Raw genomic sequence first — 21,154 nt, 5'->3', positions numbered from 1 at the left:
GCAGCCTCACAGAGCAATAGTTTTTTGGCTACTGGGCCCAAATGTAAAAGTTGATTAGAGCCAGTAGAGGAAGGCAAATAATTTAAAAACTGAAATTTTCCCGCATACGGAACAATAAGTTAAGTGGCACACATGCGCGCATGCCTGGGGGGTGGGGGTGGTTGAGGTGGGTGGGCGGCAAAAGGGGTGGTCACAGGGCGCCTTATTCAGAAATCCTGGGTTTGGGTGACTTCTTGAAAAAAGCATAATATCCAAGACGATTGAGATCTTAAGGTCCACAGTTAGATAAATATAGGTATATAGTTACATATATTGATAGGCCTGTACAGGTATGTGTATATGTACACCCCACATTTTGAGAATCATTGCCTCAATGGGAAGAAGCTGCTCCGTAGAAATGGCAATCAAATGCCCAATGTAGCAGCAACTGACACCAAGGGAGATGCACAGCTAATTGTAAAGCTAATTCTTCGTCATCTATACACAGAGATGCACTCGAGTCTGGTTTTACCTTGCTTCTCCAATACCCACTTACTTACTGCAAAATGCAGGCTTATTGTCTATAGGCTTTACCTTGGTATCATTACCTTCACTGCACTTATCTACAGTCAGTTGTGGACAGACAAAGGGGCCAGATAGGATAGTCCTGCAGAGAATGGAGTGAAACAGAGTAGCAGCGATGCCAAAGCAAGGAACAATGAGAGACAAATTGTGAAAGGGAGACACAGTACCCTATAGTTAATGACAGTTTCTTTCCTATTGTTTTATAGCTTAACATGACAAAGTCCATCCCAATGACAATATGAAAAACATCTGTGACAACCACACTAAAGGAGTTCTGTGGCTTATGGTGGCCCCCTCCCATCACAACTATCAGTGCAGCAGTGCCACAATAGTCTGCTTTCCCAACATACATTAAAACATTCCATGCTTTGTCATTTCTATTCATATATACCCGTGAAAAAGCTTGCTGTCTTTTGGGGCTGGGCCTGCGTCATCATTGGGAACAGGCAACCTTTGGCACCCTGGCTGCAACTCCAGCAGTTGGAAATGCCTGGCATGCTTTACATACTTTAATTCATGCATGGCATCATCTGGTAATGCTCCATACCATTATGTGGAGGTATAGAAGCAGACCTGGGGTCACTTTTAACATCATTAGTGCTCCTACCTCCCTTAAAGCTGTAATGCCATAAGCTTAATTGCTAAAGTAGCCTGACTGAGCCCTTACTGTATGCACATAATAAATTTTCCCCCGTCATATTTACAGTAAATACAAAGGCACAGTGAAATACACAGTGAATGAAAGCCTCGTTATATCAAGGGCAGCAGGGTGGCACAATGGTTGCTTATCTATGATGTTACGACATGCCCCTATAGAAAGGAACAATGGAACAGAGTTGTTGGGCAAAGTGTTAGGAGTGACCTGAGGAACATAGGCTAAATTGATCTTAATGCAATATTGGAACCTGTTGAATGCTCAGTTATAAATAAGCTACCTAAAGAGCCAAGGCTAGTCCAAGGGCTTGCAATCTGTAGCTATCCTGTTACCCAGCTACTATTAAGTTAGTTAGTTAGGGCGTGCTGGGGCTGAGGTTAGTAGTTCAATAAGCTGGAGAAAGGTTTTGAGATCCAAGTTGTAGAACTTGTCTGACTACTGTATGCTACCTGCGTGTCGCTGGATTGGTATCTATTTGTCTTTCTCATCGTAGTTGCTTTCCCCCTTTAGAGAAAGTGGCACATTTGTTGGCACTGGTTACTTGCCCGAGGGGCACAGCTTGTGTTTTGAACATGACACAAAAGAGTCCCCTGTATTCCCTCTCTGCCGCTCCCTCCCTTTCCTGTTTGTCTTTCCAGCTGTAAATCAGGCAGTAACACTTTAACTCCCACAGAGACCTTTAATCTTTTAAGATAACCTGTTAAAATGCTTTATTGGGTGGTAAAATGTCACATTTAACCTCTGGCTGTACCCAATAATTGCACAAGCCAATGGCTCCTTTTCAATATGCTTAACGTTAATGCACAGATGTATTGCTATGGATTGTTTATTGAGAATTGAGTGCATGACAGATTTTGGGGGGCATGTTCAACCATGTATGTTGCATTGCAGAACAGTAGTAAGCATTGCAGCTCAGCAGGGCAGGGATTTCCCTTGTGACCAGGGCCTTACATGGAATATATATGGAATTTGTGTTTATATTGATTTCTTATGGGTGCTATTGTTTCCTACAGCTACACTACATCCCTAGTAAGGAGCTTGAATTCCACCACCAGGTCCTAACTGTCAAACTGTGGATTATTATTATTATTAACATTTATTTATAAAGCGCCAACATATTTCGCAGCGCTGTACAATAAGTGGGTTTCATACATTGGACATACAGAGTAACATATAAAGCAATCAATAACCGATACAAGAGGTGAAGAGAGCCCTGCCCAAAAGAGCTTACAATCTACAAGGAGAAAGGGTTGAGACACAAGGTGTGGGATTCTGGCAAATGCCAGGGGAGCTGCTAAAAGATGCCATAGACAGTCACTATTTATTGTGCTGGTGGGGGGCTGTTTGAGCCTCTGTATACATGAAATGTCAAGGTCTATTCTGAACTCCAGTCAGAATCTGCCCACCACATACCCAGAATTCCTGCAGAGAACATGATCATACACATTAGATTGTATGGTTTTACCATTTATTCTAATGTAGTTATGTGCAATGCAGCATTTCAAATATGGAAGGAAGGCTCAAGGCTATGGTCACATTATACCTGCCTGCCCAGCCAAAAGTGGGGAAAATGTCCCACCCAATGCAGAGGTGTATCCATGCATGCTCTGCTCTGCTTTCCTCCCACAGGCTGAAAATACAGTATATGATGAAATTGGCCCTAGTGGGTTTGTGTTCCAGCGGTTTAAACAAGACAGTCAGTTGTCAGTGATTTATTCTTTGGAAAGATGTGTTACAGGTTTGCCATTTCTGCTTAGTTCAGCAACACAAGAGGGATGTGGTTTGGTCTTCCCTAGTTATGTTATGATTTTGTTCCAATATTTATATATCTTAAGGTGGCCAAACACATAATGATCAAAACAGCAGGGTCAAACGATCAAATAAAAACGCAGGGCATAGGCTGACAAAAAATCTAACCTGCCCTTTGGAGATCTGGGCAACTTTAGGACAGAAGTCAGTCGGGTAGGCCCAAGGGTGCCCATACATGGGCAGATAAGCTGCCAAATCAGTCTGAAAGACCCAAATCTGCTCATGTATGGCCACCTTTATTAGTGCTCAACATACCAAGCAGGCAGATAACGTGAAACCTCATACATTTCATAGTAGCTCATAATGCCCCACATATCAAATAGCACTACACTGTGTATAATGAATGGACACTGAGATAGCTGACCTATGAACATCTCTACATATCAATTACTAAAGAAAAGGCCTGTCTCTAAAGCACCATTACACCTCTGAATACTGCACAATATTATACGGGTATGGGATCCCTTCTCCAGAAACCTGTTATCCAAAAAGCTCAGAATTTGTGGAAAGCATATCTCTCTTAGATTTTAAGGAAATAATTCTTATTTTAAAAATTATTCTCTTTTTCTCTGTAATAATAAACAGTAGCTTGTACTTGCTGGTAACTAAGCTGCATGAATCCCTATTGATGGAAAATAATCCATTGGGATTGTTTAAATGATTTTAATAGATTTGAGGTCTAGTGATCAAAATTACAGAAAGATCCCTTATCTGGAAAACCCCAGGCTACAAACATTCTGGATAATAGATCCCATACCTGTACTGGGTGTCTGATCAACCATGGGCTGAAATTCTATGACATAGGGCACCATTTTCCTGCTTGTGGCTTTTATGTCCCAGTATGTATGGTTTCATGTACATGATAAAGGAAAGCTAAAGGGTAATTTTTAAACACAGCCACAAGTAAAATCAATGTAATTGCACCATTTATATAGTAAATAATGTACCCCCTATTGTAAAATATGAGGAAATTATACTGAGGTGTTCCACAGCCATATTAAAGCACAAGGCCAAAGGCTGAGTGCTTTTTTACAGGTCATGAAACTCAGAGGTGACTTCTTATATCCTTATATTTTACAACAGGGGGTACAATATTATCATACACAAGTTTCAGCGATTCATGTGACAGAAATTACATAACTAAGCACCGATTATAACTGATCACATGACTAAGTACCAATTATAACCAATGACATCACTAAGCACTGTTTATAAGGATATAATTTACAGGCTATTCAGGGCTCTTTATTTTTTTTTTAAAAAAAATGCCTGCTAATTCTACATATAATATGTTTCAGAAGGAGCATTAGAGGCCCCTGATGCTTAAGCATGCACATTTACACTGTCCGCAATCCAATAGTGTATATAAAATATGTGCATAAACCTGAGAAAACCAGCTGTACATGGTCTAGCCAATTTAATGGATAAGAGAAAAGGGGGGTAACACACAGTGAGCCCCGGGCTCCGATTCAGCAACAAGCACACAAACATAGTCAGTTTATATTCTGAGTAGGGAATTTGTTTCTATCAACAAAAGACTGATTGTTCGCAGATAAGCTATAGTGATATATATATATATTTATAAACCAGTGCTGAAGCATGCTGGGAACTATGGAATGCAGGTGGAAATGCTAAGTACAAAGAAACAGCCATAAAGATAAAAGAAGCTTCTCACACAATTCTGTTACCAAATAAGGGTTCAAAAAATGATTCCATGCTCTCGGAAAGATATTCAGGAATATAAATCTCAAAGGGTGAAAATACAATTCTCAATAAAATCCAACTCCATGAATTTACTTGTGAGATTTGGACTTTATATCAGAAACTTTTTGTGCAGAATTGCTCTTTTTACTTTTTAAAAATACAAGTATAGGACCTGTTATCCAGAATGCTCAGCACTCGGGGCTTTCCAGATAAGGGGGCTTTCCATAATTTGGATCTCCATGCCTTAAGTCTACTAAAAAATAATTTAAACATCATTTAAACCCAATAGGATTGTTTTGCCTCCAATAAGGAGTCATTATATCTTCAATGTACTGTTTTATTACTACAGAGAAAAAGGAAAGAATTTTTAAAAATTAGAATTATTTTCTTGTAATGGGGTCTATGGGAGACGGCCTTTCCATAATTTGGAACTTCCTGGATAACAGGTTTCCGGATAAGGGATCCCATACCTGTACAGCCCAATATGGTGGTCATGAATAATACTAGGGGGCGATGAGTCAAATGCACTTTATTTTGTTGGAACATGAGTCTACATTTTGTGCAGTGTTGAACCCCCTGGGTGGGCCAGAGGCAGGGCAGGGGGGTTTAGACTGAAGGACAGTTATCTTGAGACAGGCCCTGACTGGCAATGTTTGGATTCTGGCAAATGCCAGAGGGGCTGCTGTAAGATACCATAGACAGTCACTATTTATTGGGCTGCTGAGGGGTGTTTGGGTCTCTGTGTAAAAGTCCAGAAGTAGTAAGCTGGGTATATAGTCACTTGTAGGTCCCAGGTTTCCTTCATATGCTGTGCCAGTTTATTACATAGGGAAAGTAGTGCTGGACAACCCCACCAGATGTCAAGGGGGTCTCCTTGATCCTACATATTTAACCATGTTTCCAAGCTAAGGGGGCTCAGATTGCACCTCCACTGGGGACCTGAAATGGAAAATCTAAAGAACCATCCAGCTGAGACTATGGAAGAATGGTGCCTTTCTATCTGGGGACACCAATAGCAGCTTGACGTAAGGCCTGTAGCGCTTCAATGAATTGCCGAGCCAATATAACCATGTACTTAGAATAGCAATAAAAATCTATTGCGCAGATTTGTATTTGCTAGCTAGTTCCTGACTGCTTCAAAGGGAGGGGACACCGGGGTTAATGTACAATGAAGTGTGTTCTAGTGCACTTGCTTCCTGTTATGAGAGATATTGGAGAAAAGTCTAAGAAAACGTTTAGATTTGCGTATCTGTTACGAGACGAAGAACCCAAATCATACAACTGAAGGTTTTACTGCCTAGCCAGAAATCCTATTTTGGTGTCTGGTAGCACCTATGAGAATGCCCGGTGTGTAAAGACCTTGATTACCTGAACTCATTGGCTACTTACACTCTGCTGATGGCCGTCGTTTGAAATACAGCAGCAAGGGAAATTAGTGCGAAGAAAATTGATTATTCCGTAAACTTAGTATCATGTCTTATTTTGCAGAACAAAGGAAGAAATATTCTAACTCCAATGTCATCATGCAAGAAACATCACAGTACAACGTGGAGGTGAGTGCGTTACTGCTGCTCTGTAAACCATGAACAATGATGTGTCGCAGAATCAGAAGATCAGTTGTATGGGACCTGTTATCCAGAATGCTCGAGACCTGGGGGTTTCCGTATAAGGTACTTCTGTACCTTGTCTGCTAAAAAAACATTACTTAAACATTGAATAACACTGAGAAAAAGGTAATAGTTAATTATTTTATTAAAATTGGTTTTATTGGAGATGGCCATTCCCATAATTCAGAGCTTTCTGGATGAGTTTCTGTATAACAGATCCCATACCTGTATGGGTTATTCAGAGAGTTCTGAGTTATGGGAAGACCATCTCTCAAAGACTCCACTACAAGCAATTTTTTAAAAATGATTTCCTTTTTGTCTGTAATAATAAAACAGTAGCTTGTACTTGAGCCCAACCATGAAAAAAGAAATCTTTATTGGAGGCAAAATAATCCTATTGGGTTTGATTAATATTAATCATTTTTTAGTAGATTTAAGGTATTAAATAATGAAAACAGGTATAACAGGTCCCATAACTGTATGTGGATTATTTCTAGAGTAAAAAAACAATTTGCACTAAAAAGTAGATTAGAAAGAGTTAAGGTGGCCATAGACTTTGGAGTTATCATCTTACAGGCGAACAGATCTTGTCTAATCTTGAACTCATGTGGCTGGACAAATAGCACAGATAGACACATTTCGCTTTTTGACCGAACTGAATTTTAGTAGAAAAAGGAAAATTCTGCATGCCTTCTCACTTGTGGATCCGCTAATGCCCCATACATTAACCAAGAAGAGATATCTCTAGATTCTGTACGGAGAGCACTACTGGTTATAAATTAGCTTTATTTTTCACATTTCCCCAAATTGTGATCACATTTTGATCTATTGGGAAGGTACAGGATAAATTGTCCAAACTGCCCCCTAGACTCCCACATGAGCACCAAAGCATGGCCAAACTATTATTATAATATTGGTGTATTCATGGCCACCTTTAGTTAGCTGGTTGTCAGAGTGGGTGAGAAATGCTAGTGTAATTAATTGCACCAGTGAGGTCAGTAGAGGGGGAAATTAGGGGAATATTTATCAAAGTGTGAAATCAGAGCTTACTCCAGAAAAAAAGAAGTGTATTTATTTATGGGTGAAAGCTAGAGTTCAGCATTTGATAAATATGCTTTTAAAAATCCCATAGGAATGAATAGAGAATGGGAAGCTTTTACTTTGGTTAGTTCTAATTTCACACCATGTAAAACCTGCCCAATAAAGTGAAGTGAAGTGGGACTTGATGACACCATGGTGCTAACCGCATGAAACTGACAGCTCAGTGTGCAGTAGGTTATGTGCAATGCTTATTATGGAATTCTATCACCGACCTTTAGACTAGTAAAACACATGCCACTCCTTTAAAGATGTTGGCTAGTCCAAAGGTTTTAAAGGGAAGATGACATTAGGAAGGAGGAGCTCAGAGCATCGATAGAGACATAGGAAATGAAAAGGTTTTGATGTATAGTGATGCTTTCTGTGTGGCTCCTATCTAGATTAACTGTTTTCCTGGCGGTCTGTAGGTCTATAAAAGCAGCAATAAACCCAATATGGTTTTATCACTTAATGATATGATTAAACATCATCAAAACAATCTCTCTGCAAGTTTCTATTCTGCATGTAATTCAATGGGGCATCTAAGCTTCATTTCCTGCTCCACCAACCCTCCCTGTTAAAAGAGAACTATTTACTTTCTATTTTTAAAGGGGTTGTTCACCCTAAAATTAACTTTAAGTGTGCTGTAGCGTGTGATATTCTGAGGCAATTTCAAGTTGGTCTCCATTTTTTATTATTTGTGATTTTTTGAATTATATAGAATTTCAGCAGCTATCTGGTTGCTAATGTATAAATTAACCTAACAACCAGGGTCAGACTGGGTCCTAGTGGCCCCGGGGGCCTAGACCCAATCCCCGCAGGGCATTCCCCCATTGGTCATTGGTCTCTCTCCCCCAATGCGTGGAAGTTTCATTTATGTGTGCTCGGGGGTGGGGGTTGGGGTTCGGTGGGTGGTGAGCTCCTGTGGGGGTGTGAAAGCTGCAGAGGGGACCTGTGGGGGGGGGGGGGGGGGCAGGGGTCCCTGAAGCCGTAGCCCTGGTGGGCTCTGCACCCCCCAGTCTGACCCTGCTAACAACTGGTTTGAATAAGAGACTGGAATATAAATAAGAGAAGGATTGAACAGAAAGATAAGTAATACAAAGTAACTATAACAATAGTGTTGTTGTTTTGGCTGCTGGGGTCAGTGACCCCCATATAAAACCTATAAAGAGTCAGAAGAAGAAGGCAAATAATTAAAAAACTATACAAAATAAAAAATGAAGACCAATTGAAAAATTGCTAACAATTGGGCATTCTAACATACTAAGGGGCTGATTTACTAACCCACGAATTTGAATCCGAATTGGAAAAATTCCGATTGGAAAACGAACATTTTACAACTTTTCGTAAATTATCGCGACTTTCTCGTTACCAATACGATTTGCGCGAAAAAACGCGAGTTTTTCGTAGCCATTCCGAAAGTTGCGATTTTTTCGTAGAGTTAAAAAATCGCAACTTTTTGCGCAAGTTTTAACGCTACGAAAAAATCGCAACTTTCGGAATGGCTACGAAAAACTCGCGTTTTTCCGCAAAAATCGTATTGGTAACGAAAAAGTCGCGATAATTTTCTGAAAAAATCGCAAAATACCGATCATTACGAAAAAAACGCAATCGGACGCATTCGGCCCGTTCGTGAGTAAGTAAATGGGCCCCTAAAAGTCAACTTAAAGGTGAACTACCCTTTTAATTACTTTGCCAAAATTCTTTTGGAAAAAAATGTCCTCCCATAAGCTGGGGGCTCCAGTTTGAAAATCCCCCCTCAATCTCATATTTATATTTATTGCTCAGAAGGGAACTTTCTAGCCCATGGTTCTCATTTATAAGAAAGATATATTTTTAGGTGCATAGAAAAAGCTGTAAATTTTAGAAATGACCTTTTCCTGAATGCATACGCCCGAGGCTATGTACATACAAGTTCTTCCGAATCAGTGAGGTCAGCCAATTTGACTTTATATTTACATGCGCAAAACATCTACATGCGGTTTATGGTGCACTCAGAGGGCATTAGGAATGCAGGTACAAACAAGATGTATTGTGCTGTGGTATGTTTGTATGGGGATTAGGGTTATATTTAATATACGCACTTAGAGGTGAATCTGCCCCCTGGCCATAATACAGCTTCATTCCAAACAAATAAAAAAATACATGGCTCGCCTATCTTTACAGACCCCAGCACAAACCCAAATATACCCATTTTTTGTTTAATATGTTTTATTTTGAAGGCTGTTTTTTACAATGTATTTACATTGTAAACAAATACAAGAGAAACATTATAAAAGACAGCCTTTAGGTAGCCATATATGCCCAGATTTGGTTATGTAATATGACGACTTCAATCTTTCTGCCAGACCATTTGGGGCATGTATGGAATATCAGGTGGATCAATTTCTTGGGCTTTTCTAGCCGCACATTCAGCAGGACCCCTCCTATATTCCCCCTATATTTCCCCTCATTACACCCCAAGTCCAAGTTTTATGGGTTCTATCTGGGGGAATGTAATTAAAGTTGCAAAGTTTGCACAAGGTCTAGTAACCAGATGACCCATAACTGCTGCTTGCTGATTGGTTGCTACAAGCTAATTCAGCTGGTGCAAACATTATCGGGGTTATATAATAAAAGGCATTAAATTTGCCCAGGAGCATTAACCCATAGCAACCAATCAGTAGGTAGCATTTACTAGTCACCTGTTTAGAATGTTTACACTATCATGTAAGACTTAGGGGTATATTTATCATGCTGTGTAAAAAGTGGAGTGAAGCATTACCGGCGATGTTGCCCAGGGCAACCAATCAGGAATTAGATTTCAACAGTTAGAAAACCAAAGCAAAGTATCTGATTGGCTGCTATGAGCAACATCACCGGTGATATTTTACTCCATTTTTTACACAGCATGATAAATATACCCCTTAGAGTGTTTAGGATTAGCGCTTTGCATATGATGGAATGCATAATCTACGGATACAAATAAGTTGTGGAAATCAGGTGGTGTGCAAAGGGTTAAACCATAGTATATAGTTAGGTGTAACAGGCAAATCAGTATTAAAAAAGAGAGAAATAATTGTCTACACTCAAGGTTGGCCTGTGTAGGTAAATATTACAATAAATGATGTGTTAGTACCATGTTAGCACCAAGCTCATGTGCCACGTCAAGGCTTCTCATTATACACGAATTCTACATTGTCCATTGGTGTACTCATTTTTATAAAGCCCTAGTAGCAATGTGAATTCATGGAGCTAAGAAGTGAAACCACCTTTGCTTATCCTTATTAGTGAAAAGCATTAGTGAAACAGGCAGGCAGGCAATCTGTGGGTTCAGGAAAATGCCAGAGGGGCTGCTGTAAGATGTGATAGAGAGTCAGTATTTATTGGGCTGGTGGAGGCCATTTTGGACCTCTGTTTACTTGAAATGCCTGCGCCTATTTTGATTCCCAATCCAGATCTGAAAACAGGGAGGGTATTAAGCCCCAGCTAATTAAGCCAATTAACCTTGGTATATACCCAGAATGTGGAAGGATGCAGACAGTCTCCCAGCACTTGAGTTGAGTTACTGTAATTATTTCCAGTAAGTAAATGCATAACTAGACTTTCTTCTCTGTCTCCAAAGCATCTGGCCACGTTTGTAATGGATAAGAGTGACTCTCTTGGCACAGTAGACGATGCCATCAAAAGGTTGTTTCAGTTGGAGACCAAAGACAAAATCTGGGCCCAAGAAATGATTCTGCAGGTCACAAACAACAATATCAGGCTGCTGGACAGTGTGACACAGGTATGTAACCTGAATGTAAACAAAAATACGTCTATTGGTATGTATTTAAATGGAATATGGTGCGCTATGAGGTATATTTGTTCCACGTGTGTTTTCTGTGTATGGTTTGAGATGCTTTTAATGGATACTGTGCATAATGAGTTTGCTATAGACCCACTGCTATAGATGCTCCAGTTACTAAATGGCGATATTTGTGTCTTTTGTTCTTTGTCAGGAAGAGCTGGAGAACTTTCCTTTGCCTATTGTCCAGCACTGCCAGAACTTGTCAGGCCCTCACCGCTACCCACACGTCGTATTACTGGTGTGCCAGGATGCAGACCAGCCCAAGCCCGACATACACTTCTTCAACTGTGAAATGGAGGTGAGTAGAATAAAGAGAGGTGTTTGAAGGACACAATATTTAGTTACTAAAGGGAGCTGATTCTGTAGCATGAAACATGGCACTAATAATCTCTAAGGTAGCCTACGCAGGATTATATGGATAAGGGGTCTTTCTGTAAAGTGGATCTTTATACCTTAGTCTACTAAAAAAGAATAATTAAATTATGAATTAAACCCAGTAGGATTGTTTTGCCTTTAATCAGGATTAATTATACCTTAGTTGGGATCAAATACAGGATATTGTTTTATTATTACAGAGAAAAAGGAAATCATTTTAAAAAATCTGAATTATTTAATTAAAATGGAGTCTATACAAGATGACCTTTCTGTAATTCGGAGCTTTCTGAAAAACAGATCGCATACCTGTACTGGGAAATCCATAGGCAGTCATAATGACTTATGTTTACTGAAAGATAATACTTTGGATACAAAGTGGGCCGATTATGTCTTATATAGCATGACACCCAACTCCGGCATGCAGAGGGAATGGAGAGACAGATGATGAGAGGGGGAGAGTGAAGATAAACTTGATTATTTTAGAAACAGTACAGAATTTTGAATTGATTATATTTAGAAGGTTTCTTCAGCATGATATAAAATTTTAATTTTCACAAGACTTCTCCTTTAAACATAATTTTTATATATAACTTTATTTCTTATAGTGGGAGGAAAACTGAATGTTGCATTGCATTTTTTACAATACTGATTTATATCATTGCATTTGCACAGGCTGAGGTTATTCATGCTGACATAGAGAGCGCTCTCGCAGATATAAAGCAAAGCAAGAAGATACGACCACAGACACTCAAGTAAGTATCCTTTTCCAAGGTAGTAGTTATGGGGGGGATTCAAGCTTCACTCTGGAGATTTCTTGCACCCAGGAGTTCCAATTACAGTGGCTTGCAAAAGTATTTGGCCCCCTTGAACTTTTCCACATTTTGTCACATTACAGCCACAAACATGAATCAATTTTATTGGAATTCCACGTGAAAGACCAATACAAAGTGGTGTACACGTGAGAAGTGGAACGAAAATTATACATGATTCCAAACATTTTTTACAAATAAATAACTGCAAAGTGGGGTGTGCGTAATTATTCAGCCCCCTTTGGTCTGAGTGCAGTCAGTTGCCCATAGACATTGCCTGATGAGTGCTAATGACTAAATAGAGTGCACCTGTGTGTAATCTAATGTCAGTACAAATACAGCTGCTCTGTGACGGCCTCAGAGGTTGTCTAAGAGAATATTGGGAGCAACAACACCATGAAGTCCAAAGAACACACCAGACAGGTCAGGGATAAAGTTATTGAGAAATTTAAAGCAGGCTTAGGCTACAAAAAGATTTCCAAAGCCTTGAACATCCCACGGAGCACTGTTCCACCGATCATTCAGAAATGGAAGGAGTATGGCACAGCTGTAACCCTACCAAGACAAGGCCGTCCACCTAAACTCACAGGCCGAACAAGGAGAGCGCTGATCAGAAATGCAGCCAAGAGGCCCATGGTGACTCTGGATGAGCTGCAGAGATCTACAGCTCAGGTGGGGGAACCTGTCCATAGGACAACTATTAGTCGTGCACTGCGCAAAGTTGGCCTTTATGGAAGAGTGGCAAGAAGAAAGCCATTGTTAACAGAAAACCATAAGAAGTCCCGTTTACAGTTTGCCACAAGCCATGTGGGGGACACAGCAAACATGTGGAAGAAGGTGCTCTGGTCAGATGAGACCAAAATGGAACTTTTTGGCCAAAATGCAAAACGCTATGTGTGGCAGAAAACTAACACTGCACATCACTCTGAACACACCATCCCCACTGTCAAATATGGTGGTGGCAGCATCATGCTTTGGGGTGCTTCTCTTCAGCAGGGACAGGGAAGCTGGTCAGAGTTGATGGGAAGATGGATGGAGCCAAATACAGGGCAATCTTGGAAGAAAACCTCTTGGAGTCTGCAAAAGACTTGAGACTGGGGCGGAGGTTCACCTTCCAGCAGGACAACGACCCTAAACATAAAGCCAGGGCAACAATGGAATGGTTTAAAACAAAACATATCCATGTGTTAGAATGGCCCAGTCACAGTCCAGATCTAAATCCAATCGAGAATCTGTGGCAAGATCTGAAAACTGCTGTTCACAAACGCTGTCCATCTAATCTGACTGAGCTGGAGCTGTTTTGCAAAGAAGAATGGGCAAGGATTTCAGTCTGTAGATGTGCAAAGCTGGTAGAGACATACCCTAAAAGCCTGGCAGCTGTAATTGCAGCAAAAGGGGGTTCTACAAAGTATTGACTCAGGGGGCTGAATAATTACGCACACCCCACTTTGCAGTTATTTATTTGTAAAAAATGTTTGGAATCATGTATGATTTTCATTCCACTTATCACGTGTACACCACTTTGTATTGGTCTTTCACGTGGAATTCCAATAAAATTGATTCATGTTTGTGGCTGTAATGTGACAAAATGTGGAAAAGTTCAAGGGGGACGAATACTTTTGCAAGCCACTGTATACTAGAGCTGATTATTAGCTTTATAGGTTGTAAGTTATGAGTAATACAATGTATTATAACATTGTTCAGCACTGCAGCTATACAGTATGTATATCTTACAGATATGAGAGCAGGAGAAACCTGAGTCAGTTTGGTCACACTTATTATTGTTTGTTATGAGTAAAAACAATGAGAATGCTTTTTCATGATACAGTAATTTGTTAGACTCTGTCTGTGCTTTCAGTCATGCTTTCAAGGTTACTGGGTTAGAGGAGGCAGTTGAGACCATAGAACAGGGATCCCCAACCTTTTTCACCCTTGAGCAACATTGAAATATAAAAAAAGTTGGGGAGCAACACAAGCATGAAAAATTTTCCTGGGGGTGACCAAAAAAGGCTGTAATTGGTTATTTTCTAGCCCCTATGTGAATTGGCAGACTACAGGAGGCTCTGTTTGGTAGTACCAATGGTCTTTATGCTATGCCTCCAAATTTGCCTCCCGGTTAGAAATTCAAGAATGAAGACCTGCTTTCATGCCACTGGGAGCAACCCCTCACGAACCACTGGTTCGGGATCACTGCCATAGAAGATGAGATGGGGGCATTATGTTATAATAGGGCCAAAATTAAAGGTAGTCAGAATAAGCACTTGCCTAGGGCACAACAGTGTGAGGGGGCTGGGCATTTTTAGTTACCCCTACGTTAGGACCTGTCTGGGTGTGACTCTGAACTCAAAATAAAAGTGGGCCAGAGACACAGTGAAGGTTCCATGCCCTAACTGGCAGATATCTGTGGATTCACAGGAGAAAGAGAGGATGCTGCAACTGAGGCTGCAACTTGAGAAATGGTATGCACACCTATGGCGACTGTGGCACAGCTTGCTAAGCAATAATAGAAATAAAAACTAGCATATATAGACAGTTTTAGCTTTGCAGACAATAGCACAACAAAGCAGACCAGGCAAAGTAGACCAAAGTACCATACAGTAGACCAAACATAGAAGCACATTTCGCAAACAAGATAGCAGAACTACAACTGGTGGAAATGGTCCAACATCTCAAATGAAGCCTCAGGAGTTGTAGTATTGCAACGTCTGAAGAAATGACTGTATTCCTATTTTTGTGTTAGATTGTCTGACCATTGTGGTCACTATTTGACTTATGAAGCAGTCTATTATACACTATTATTCTCTCCAGACAAAACAGACTTCAGCCATTCCATAGATATGGGTAAAGTCAATTTTATACGGAATCATTGCTTACTAGGAATGCAGTTTAGCCAGAACCTCCAGAAATAACTACCTGGCATTGCCTGAAATATCACTTTGAATTCATTTAGCAATAGCTGAATAAACATCACAGGTTTGTACAACAAATTGGTGACCTCATATGACAATATGAGTAAAAAATGTACTGTGTAGTGAGTCAAAGCAAGCCCTTTTTGAAATCTGTCCCAGATATTTTTTGGAACTATGCCTGAATGGCTATTTCTGCATAGGCGGATGGTGACTTTTTTGTTTGGGGAGGCTAAAGATGGCCCATACATAAACTGACCTAAAGCTAATGTGAGACTTAGTGGATTCGCTGGCATAAAAATGAATCTCCCAACTACCTCTTGCGGTTCCCACTCCCAGGGATACTGTAAATTCTTATCAGTCTTCATTTCTGCAGTGCCTTCAGTTTGTAATATCTCCCCAGCCCTGCCCACACCTGTGCCTTGATTGGTCAATTTTACTGGCTGTCAAGAGAGCTGTGCTTTGATTGGAGAAGCTCAAGATAAAAGATCCAAACAGAGCATAGCTGATTACAACAGAACCGGAGCTTGAATGCAAGAAGATTTCCTGATGTTAAAGGTTCCAGGGCAGTGCATTAATAGAGGGAGTTATATATTTTTTTTTAAGGGGCCAAGCAGGGTTCGGGGAGGCTTAGCCTCCTCTACATATCTCTGTGACCTTGTTATGAGCTAAGGGAGCCCCTGATGTTGAACCTCAAAAGTGGCATTGAGGAAAGTGTCTAAAAACCACTTTGTTAAAAGGCAAAACATTATCTGGAGTGGAGTACTTTGAGGTCTGAGGATACCACCTAAAGGCAATATTGCCTTATTCTGCACACATTCCGACACTAATCTGATCAGTTGCGCTAAGGGGAGATACTATGGAGATACTATGGTAATATGGAGATACTATGGTACTATGGAGATATCTCAAGTATAGTATCAAGTACTATACTGTATAATATATCAGCATGTTATGTTAGATTTCAGAAAACTTGCAATTGGTCACTTTATGTTGATTGCTCAAATATAGCAGACCTGAGTTATTGGAGCCTGGTTTGTTTTAATGATGTCTCAAACCTGGACCCTATAGGGTCAGCCCCCTAGCAGATGTACATCAGAATCACCTAGCATCCAGGGATTTGTTTCAACGTTGAAGAGAAGCCACACTCAGTGTATACTATAAGCTGTGTTCTCACTCTCATATAATTAAAGGTGCAGTTTGCCCTAACATGACCCTAGGATGAAATCCTATCTCCCTATCTTATCCTCATATTGTTGTTGAGTGCTCACTTTTCAGTACTGTATGTCCTAAAGCCATAAAATGTTGGCAGTTCTTTGGCATGATAAATCCATTACAGTTATCAGTTATTAAATTAGAATATATAGTTTGGCCAAATGTACTTTGTGACATCTCTTCAATTTATATATATTTTCAAGGAAACCTTTCGAAGAAGAAAATATACAGCCTATACCAGCCATTGGTCCTGTCTCCTCATATATCTAAAGTTTTTCATCTTTAAATTACCTTTATGTATAATGTAGTCAGTGATATTCTGAGACCATTTGCATTTGGTTTTCATTTTATATTTTTTGCGGTTGTTGAGTTTTTTTTAGCTTTTTGGTTTAGCAGCTCTCCAGTTTGGAATTTCAGTAGCTATCTGGTTGCTAGGGTCTTGTCTACTTTAGCAACCAGGCAGTGGTTTGAACAAGTATGAATATACTACTATGGAATATGAATAGGAGAGGGCCTGAACAGAAACATAAGGAATAAAAAGTAATAATAATAAAACTGTAAGCTCACAAAGCAATAGTTTTTTGGCTGCCAGGGGCAGTGAAATGAAAGTAGGATAGATGTAGAAGAGGAAGGCAAATTATTAAAAAACTATAAAAAAAAAAAATAAACAATGAGGACCAATTGCAAAGTTGCCGCCCCGTCGCACCAAAATCTTTAAATTTTGCGCCCATACAGAGCAATGGGGACTTCTCCCCACTGTCCTGTATACAAGTGTGGACTTCCGCGCATGCTAGATATTCTTCTGTTGAGTGGCTTGTTCCTGGATTGAAGACTCTCAAGAAAGAGATGACAAATCAGAATTGTTATATTTTGCAGTAACAAGTTATTTCTGGAGAGAAGATCCAGGCTTGAGTAGTTGTGGTCAATGAGTAACTGCTTGGCCGGAGAGGTGCAGTGTATCTCTGGGATTCATACTCCCCATTTTGGGGTTTTGTTTACAAAGTTAGGAATTCTGCATGTCTGGGATTAGTCCCAACTGTCATTTACACTCTACTATATGCTGAGCGATTGTGTTTATATTTGTGCAAGATGAACACATGCTGGGGGTGCTGGGTGTCATTCACTATGCCTTGTGTGTACATATGAGAGTATCATTGGCAGATCATTGACAAAAGCAGAGAACAGATGAGTTTAGTGTGAATTTAATATGTGCCTAAATCCAATCTCATATATGTTTAATATATTTATACTGTAGGATTAACCAGGAGAAAATCAAGCAAAGGGATTCCATTCTGCCTCCTGCTACTGCCCCCAAACCTCCCAGAGACAACAGAAACAGGGTGATGAACCCACCTCAGCCCAATGACATTGGTACGTATTGCTATTAGGGTTGCCACATTTTCCCCCCAAACTTATTGGCCAGAAGGTGGTGGTGATGTTGGGGGGTGGTGGGGGGTGAGGGGGTTGGCATGTCGGGGCAGTGAATGGGGGTTGGGGCTGGCAATTGGCATGTTGGGGTCTGTGAGGACGTCCTGGAGAGTAAATTGGAGTGCTTAAAAGTAAGTGCTGGAGGGGGAGAATTAAGGAATCAGGGGAATGACAAATTTATTGGCAATTACACTGTCTGTAAATTTGTAACCCTAACCCCGGCTCTAGCAAATGATTTACCAACTTGGCTGGTGACTTACTGGCAGGGTGTCAACCCTAATTACTATAATAAAAGGGAAAATTGTGCTCAACACTAGTGATGAGCGAATTCTTTCGCCTGGCATGGATTCGAAGTGAAGATGTGACTTTGTCGTAGTTGGCTAGTTTGAAAATATTGCAATATTTGCACACAATCCCTGTTTTGTTTAAAAGGTAGGGCATTTTTTGGTAGCATACTGCACTTATGGGTTTAAGTTTTAAAAGGCACTAAATTTGCCCAGGAGCAGTAAACCATAGCAACCAATCAGCAGGTAGCATTTACTGGTTAACTGTTTAAAAGCAAGCATCTTATTGGTTGCTATGGGTTGCTGCTCCTGGACAAATTTAGTGCCTTTTACTACATATGAGGGGTAATCTTTTTAAAGAAAAAAGCAGCCTTATATTTTTAAAGAACTTAGCATTTTTTGAATACTGCTCTCACAGTACTAAATTATTTTAGTGTACGCTGCTAAGCTAGAATTGTCTCACTGCTGTTTCACCTCTCCTTTAGAACACGACCGAAGAAGCAACGTCTCCCAGGAACCCGAGGAGCCCCGAGAGGTTTTAGCACAAAAAATTGAAAAAGACACAGTAAGAAAGACAAATTTATGTAGAAATGAACAGATTATATATATATAGGTATAGATAATATATCCCTGTGACTTCTTCTTTGTTACAGCAAGTTTTAAACTGCACATTGGACGACATTGAATTCTTTGTAGCCAAGCTCCAAAAAGCAGCGGAAGCATTCAAACAGCTGAACCAGAGAAAGAAAGGGAAGAAAAATAAAAAGAAAGGGCACGCAGGTAAGTCATATTTTAAGAAGATTTGTCTGAATTAAGGCGGTAGAGAAAATGTGGTGTTTACGTGCTCAACTTGGTGAAAAACAAGCTCATGTATAATATGATTTTTAGACGGAGTGTATATAAATACATATAATAGCTTGTATTACCCCAGATCTCCTTGCCTTTGAGAAGGATGCCATCCAAATGATTCCCCCCACTTATTCTTGCTCTGCAGATATGATTGATCTCTAAAAATGAAATACATTGACTGATCTCAGTTTTGGCCTTCGTGGGCTTTATGGCAGATAGAGTGTTGTATGCCACCCCATCAAAGCATGAAGTCTCAGACATTACAACACCATTTATTGTGCATACATGTATTATAAATAAACAGGAAGCTACCAAAAAAGAGATGGGATCTTAAGTTAAGCAAGCAACTTAGGGTCATGTAACAGAGTTGTGACCAGGCTCAGGTATCCAATATCTTGTCCATTGTGTCTAGAGCAAATGACCTTGGAGACTGTAAGAGAGGTGCAATTGTTGGTACAATAAAGATAGCTAGAATTGCTGATGTTGCCATAGAAATCTTAAAGGATAAGTAAACCTTTAAAATAAGTGAATGCAAAATTGATGAGAGTGCTTTTCTAATTTAAATGAATTATTGTTTGTAAAGATTTAAAGATATAAGTAGAAATAAAAGCATTTTGTTACATCACACGCTTACTGTGATTCAGTTGAAGAAAGAAAGAGGGATGATTTGATGTTTCCCTGGTTAGGAAAAACATTACAAACCTCAGATAACTTTTCTCAGAGCAGCCCTCTTTCTTTCTCCTGGCAACATCCTCAACTATTTCATGGTCAGAAACTGACCAGCAGGTTAAGGAAGGACATCATAATTTAGGAGAAAATGTGACTGAAATTGTCGAGGCACCAACTTCACTTGTCTGGTTTTATTCTGGCAATGTGTGGGAGTCATGTATGTGTATAGGTATGAATGCATACAATTAAAAGGTTTGCTTTATAACTAGACAGATAAACTATGATAAAAGTATTGATCTAACAGGAATTACATCCCATATCGGTAACGGTCACTAAAGTGTAATACATATGCCATATTACTTACTCCTAAAAGTCTTATCTTACTTACCCAGAGGGAATGCTGACATTACGGTCAAAACCACCAACAGAGTTCGAATTTGTTGACTGCTATCAAAAGATCAAGCTGGCCATTAACCTCTTGGTAAGACTTGATGTGCTATTTTATGGTACCAATTGTATGTGTGCAGCCCACTTCTAGTTACACCAACATACCATGACTCTTAGGGCAAGGGTATTGCCAGGCACAACAAGAAGACTACAGAATTGTACAGGCAGATTGTCTACCTGCACTTATCCACAGCCTGACAATACACTACGTGTGCCCTTGCCTTTAGGCCCTTGGGGGTGGCAGCACAGTACTTTCTAAAAGTAAATCTTTAATTGTGTATAATGAACACATTCAGTTGTCTCTATCTGTGGATCTACAATAGCTACATTCGCAGTCATTTTCGCTGAGGAGGCGAACCGCTGTCTTATGATTGCAATAATAATAATATCATATAGAGGAATTGGTGGCACAGTCAAGTAGCCAAAGCACCTCAGATATACAGTCCCCCAGTAGATGTAACACTACAGACGTTAAGAGAATTTGTGTGAAATGTCTCTTGTTGCTTTCATTGGTTGCAAAAAATATTTTTTTGAGAACATAGGGAAAGATTTTGCGTTGCCCCAAAATAAGCCCTACCCAGGGTCTGACTGGGCTGGGGGGGGGCACCAGGAAAAAACCCAGTGGGCCCAGGCCCAATACCTGCCTGCGCTCCACCGTCGCTCCCCCACTGCCCTCCCTCCCCCAGTTGCAGAAATGTATGTATTGGTATGTCTTGGGGGTAAGAGTCTGGTTGTGAGTGGGTGGGCAGCTGGGGCCCCAGAGGGTGTGTGGGGGCCCCTGGGATAGCAGTCCCGATGGGCCTTGCACACCCCAGTCCAAGCCTGACTCTACCCACTATTAAGGGATAAACCCTCTTTTAATGGCGTACCCTTTCAGAACCTTACATAAAATAACACAACCCTAACACTGAGTGCTATAAGGAATAA

At 40.2% G+C, this 21,154-nt stretch overlaps 1 protein-coding gene across 2 annotated transcripts in view; it reads left to right on the top strand.

The window, feature by feature from the left end:
- Nucleotides 1-21,154, top strand: part of eps8l2 (EPS8-like 2) — an 81,584-nt gene that overhangs the window by 46,236 nt on the left and 14,194 nt on the right. For both annotated transcript variants that reach the window (XM_002937505.5, XM_004913667.1), the window contains exons 4-11: nt 6,221-6,285; nt 11,021-11,182; nt 11,397-11,543; nt 12,293-12,372; nt 17,806-17,921; nt 18,748-18,827; nt 18,916-19,042; nt 20,173-20,261. In XM_002937505.5, coding sequence (XP_002937551.2) covers nt 6,221-6,285; nt 11,021-11,182; nt 11,397-11,543; nt 12,293-12,372; nt 17,806-17,921; nt 18,748-18,827; nt 18,916-19,042; nt 20,173-20,261 — 866 coding nt within the window. The remainder of the gene's footprint in view (nt 1-6,220; nt 6,286-11,020; nt 11,183-11,396; nt 11,544-12,292; nt 12,373-17,805; nt 17,922-18,747; nt 18,828-18,915; nt 19,043-20,172; nt 20,262-21,154) is intronic.

This window comes from Xenopus tropicalis, chromosome 4 (assembly GCF_000004195.4).
Source record: "Xenopus tropicalis strain Nigerian chromosome 4, UCB_Xtro_10.0, whole genome shotgun sequence".
Classification (NCBI taxonomy): domain Eukaryota; kingdom Metazoa; phylum Chordata; class Amphibia; order Anura; family Pipidae; genus Xenopus; species Xenopus tropicalis.
This window is presented reverse-complemented; position numbering and strand designations above follow the sequence as displayed.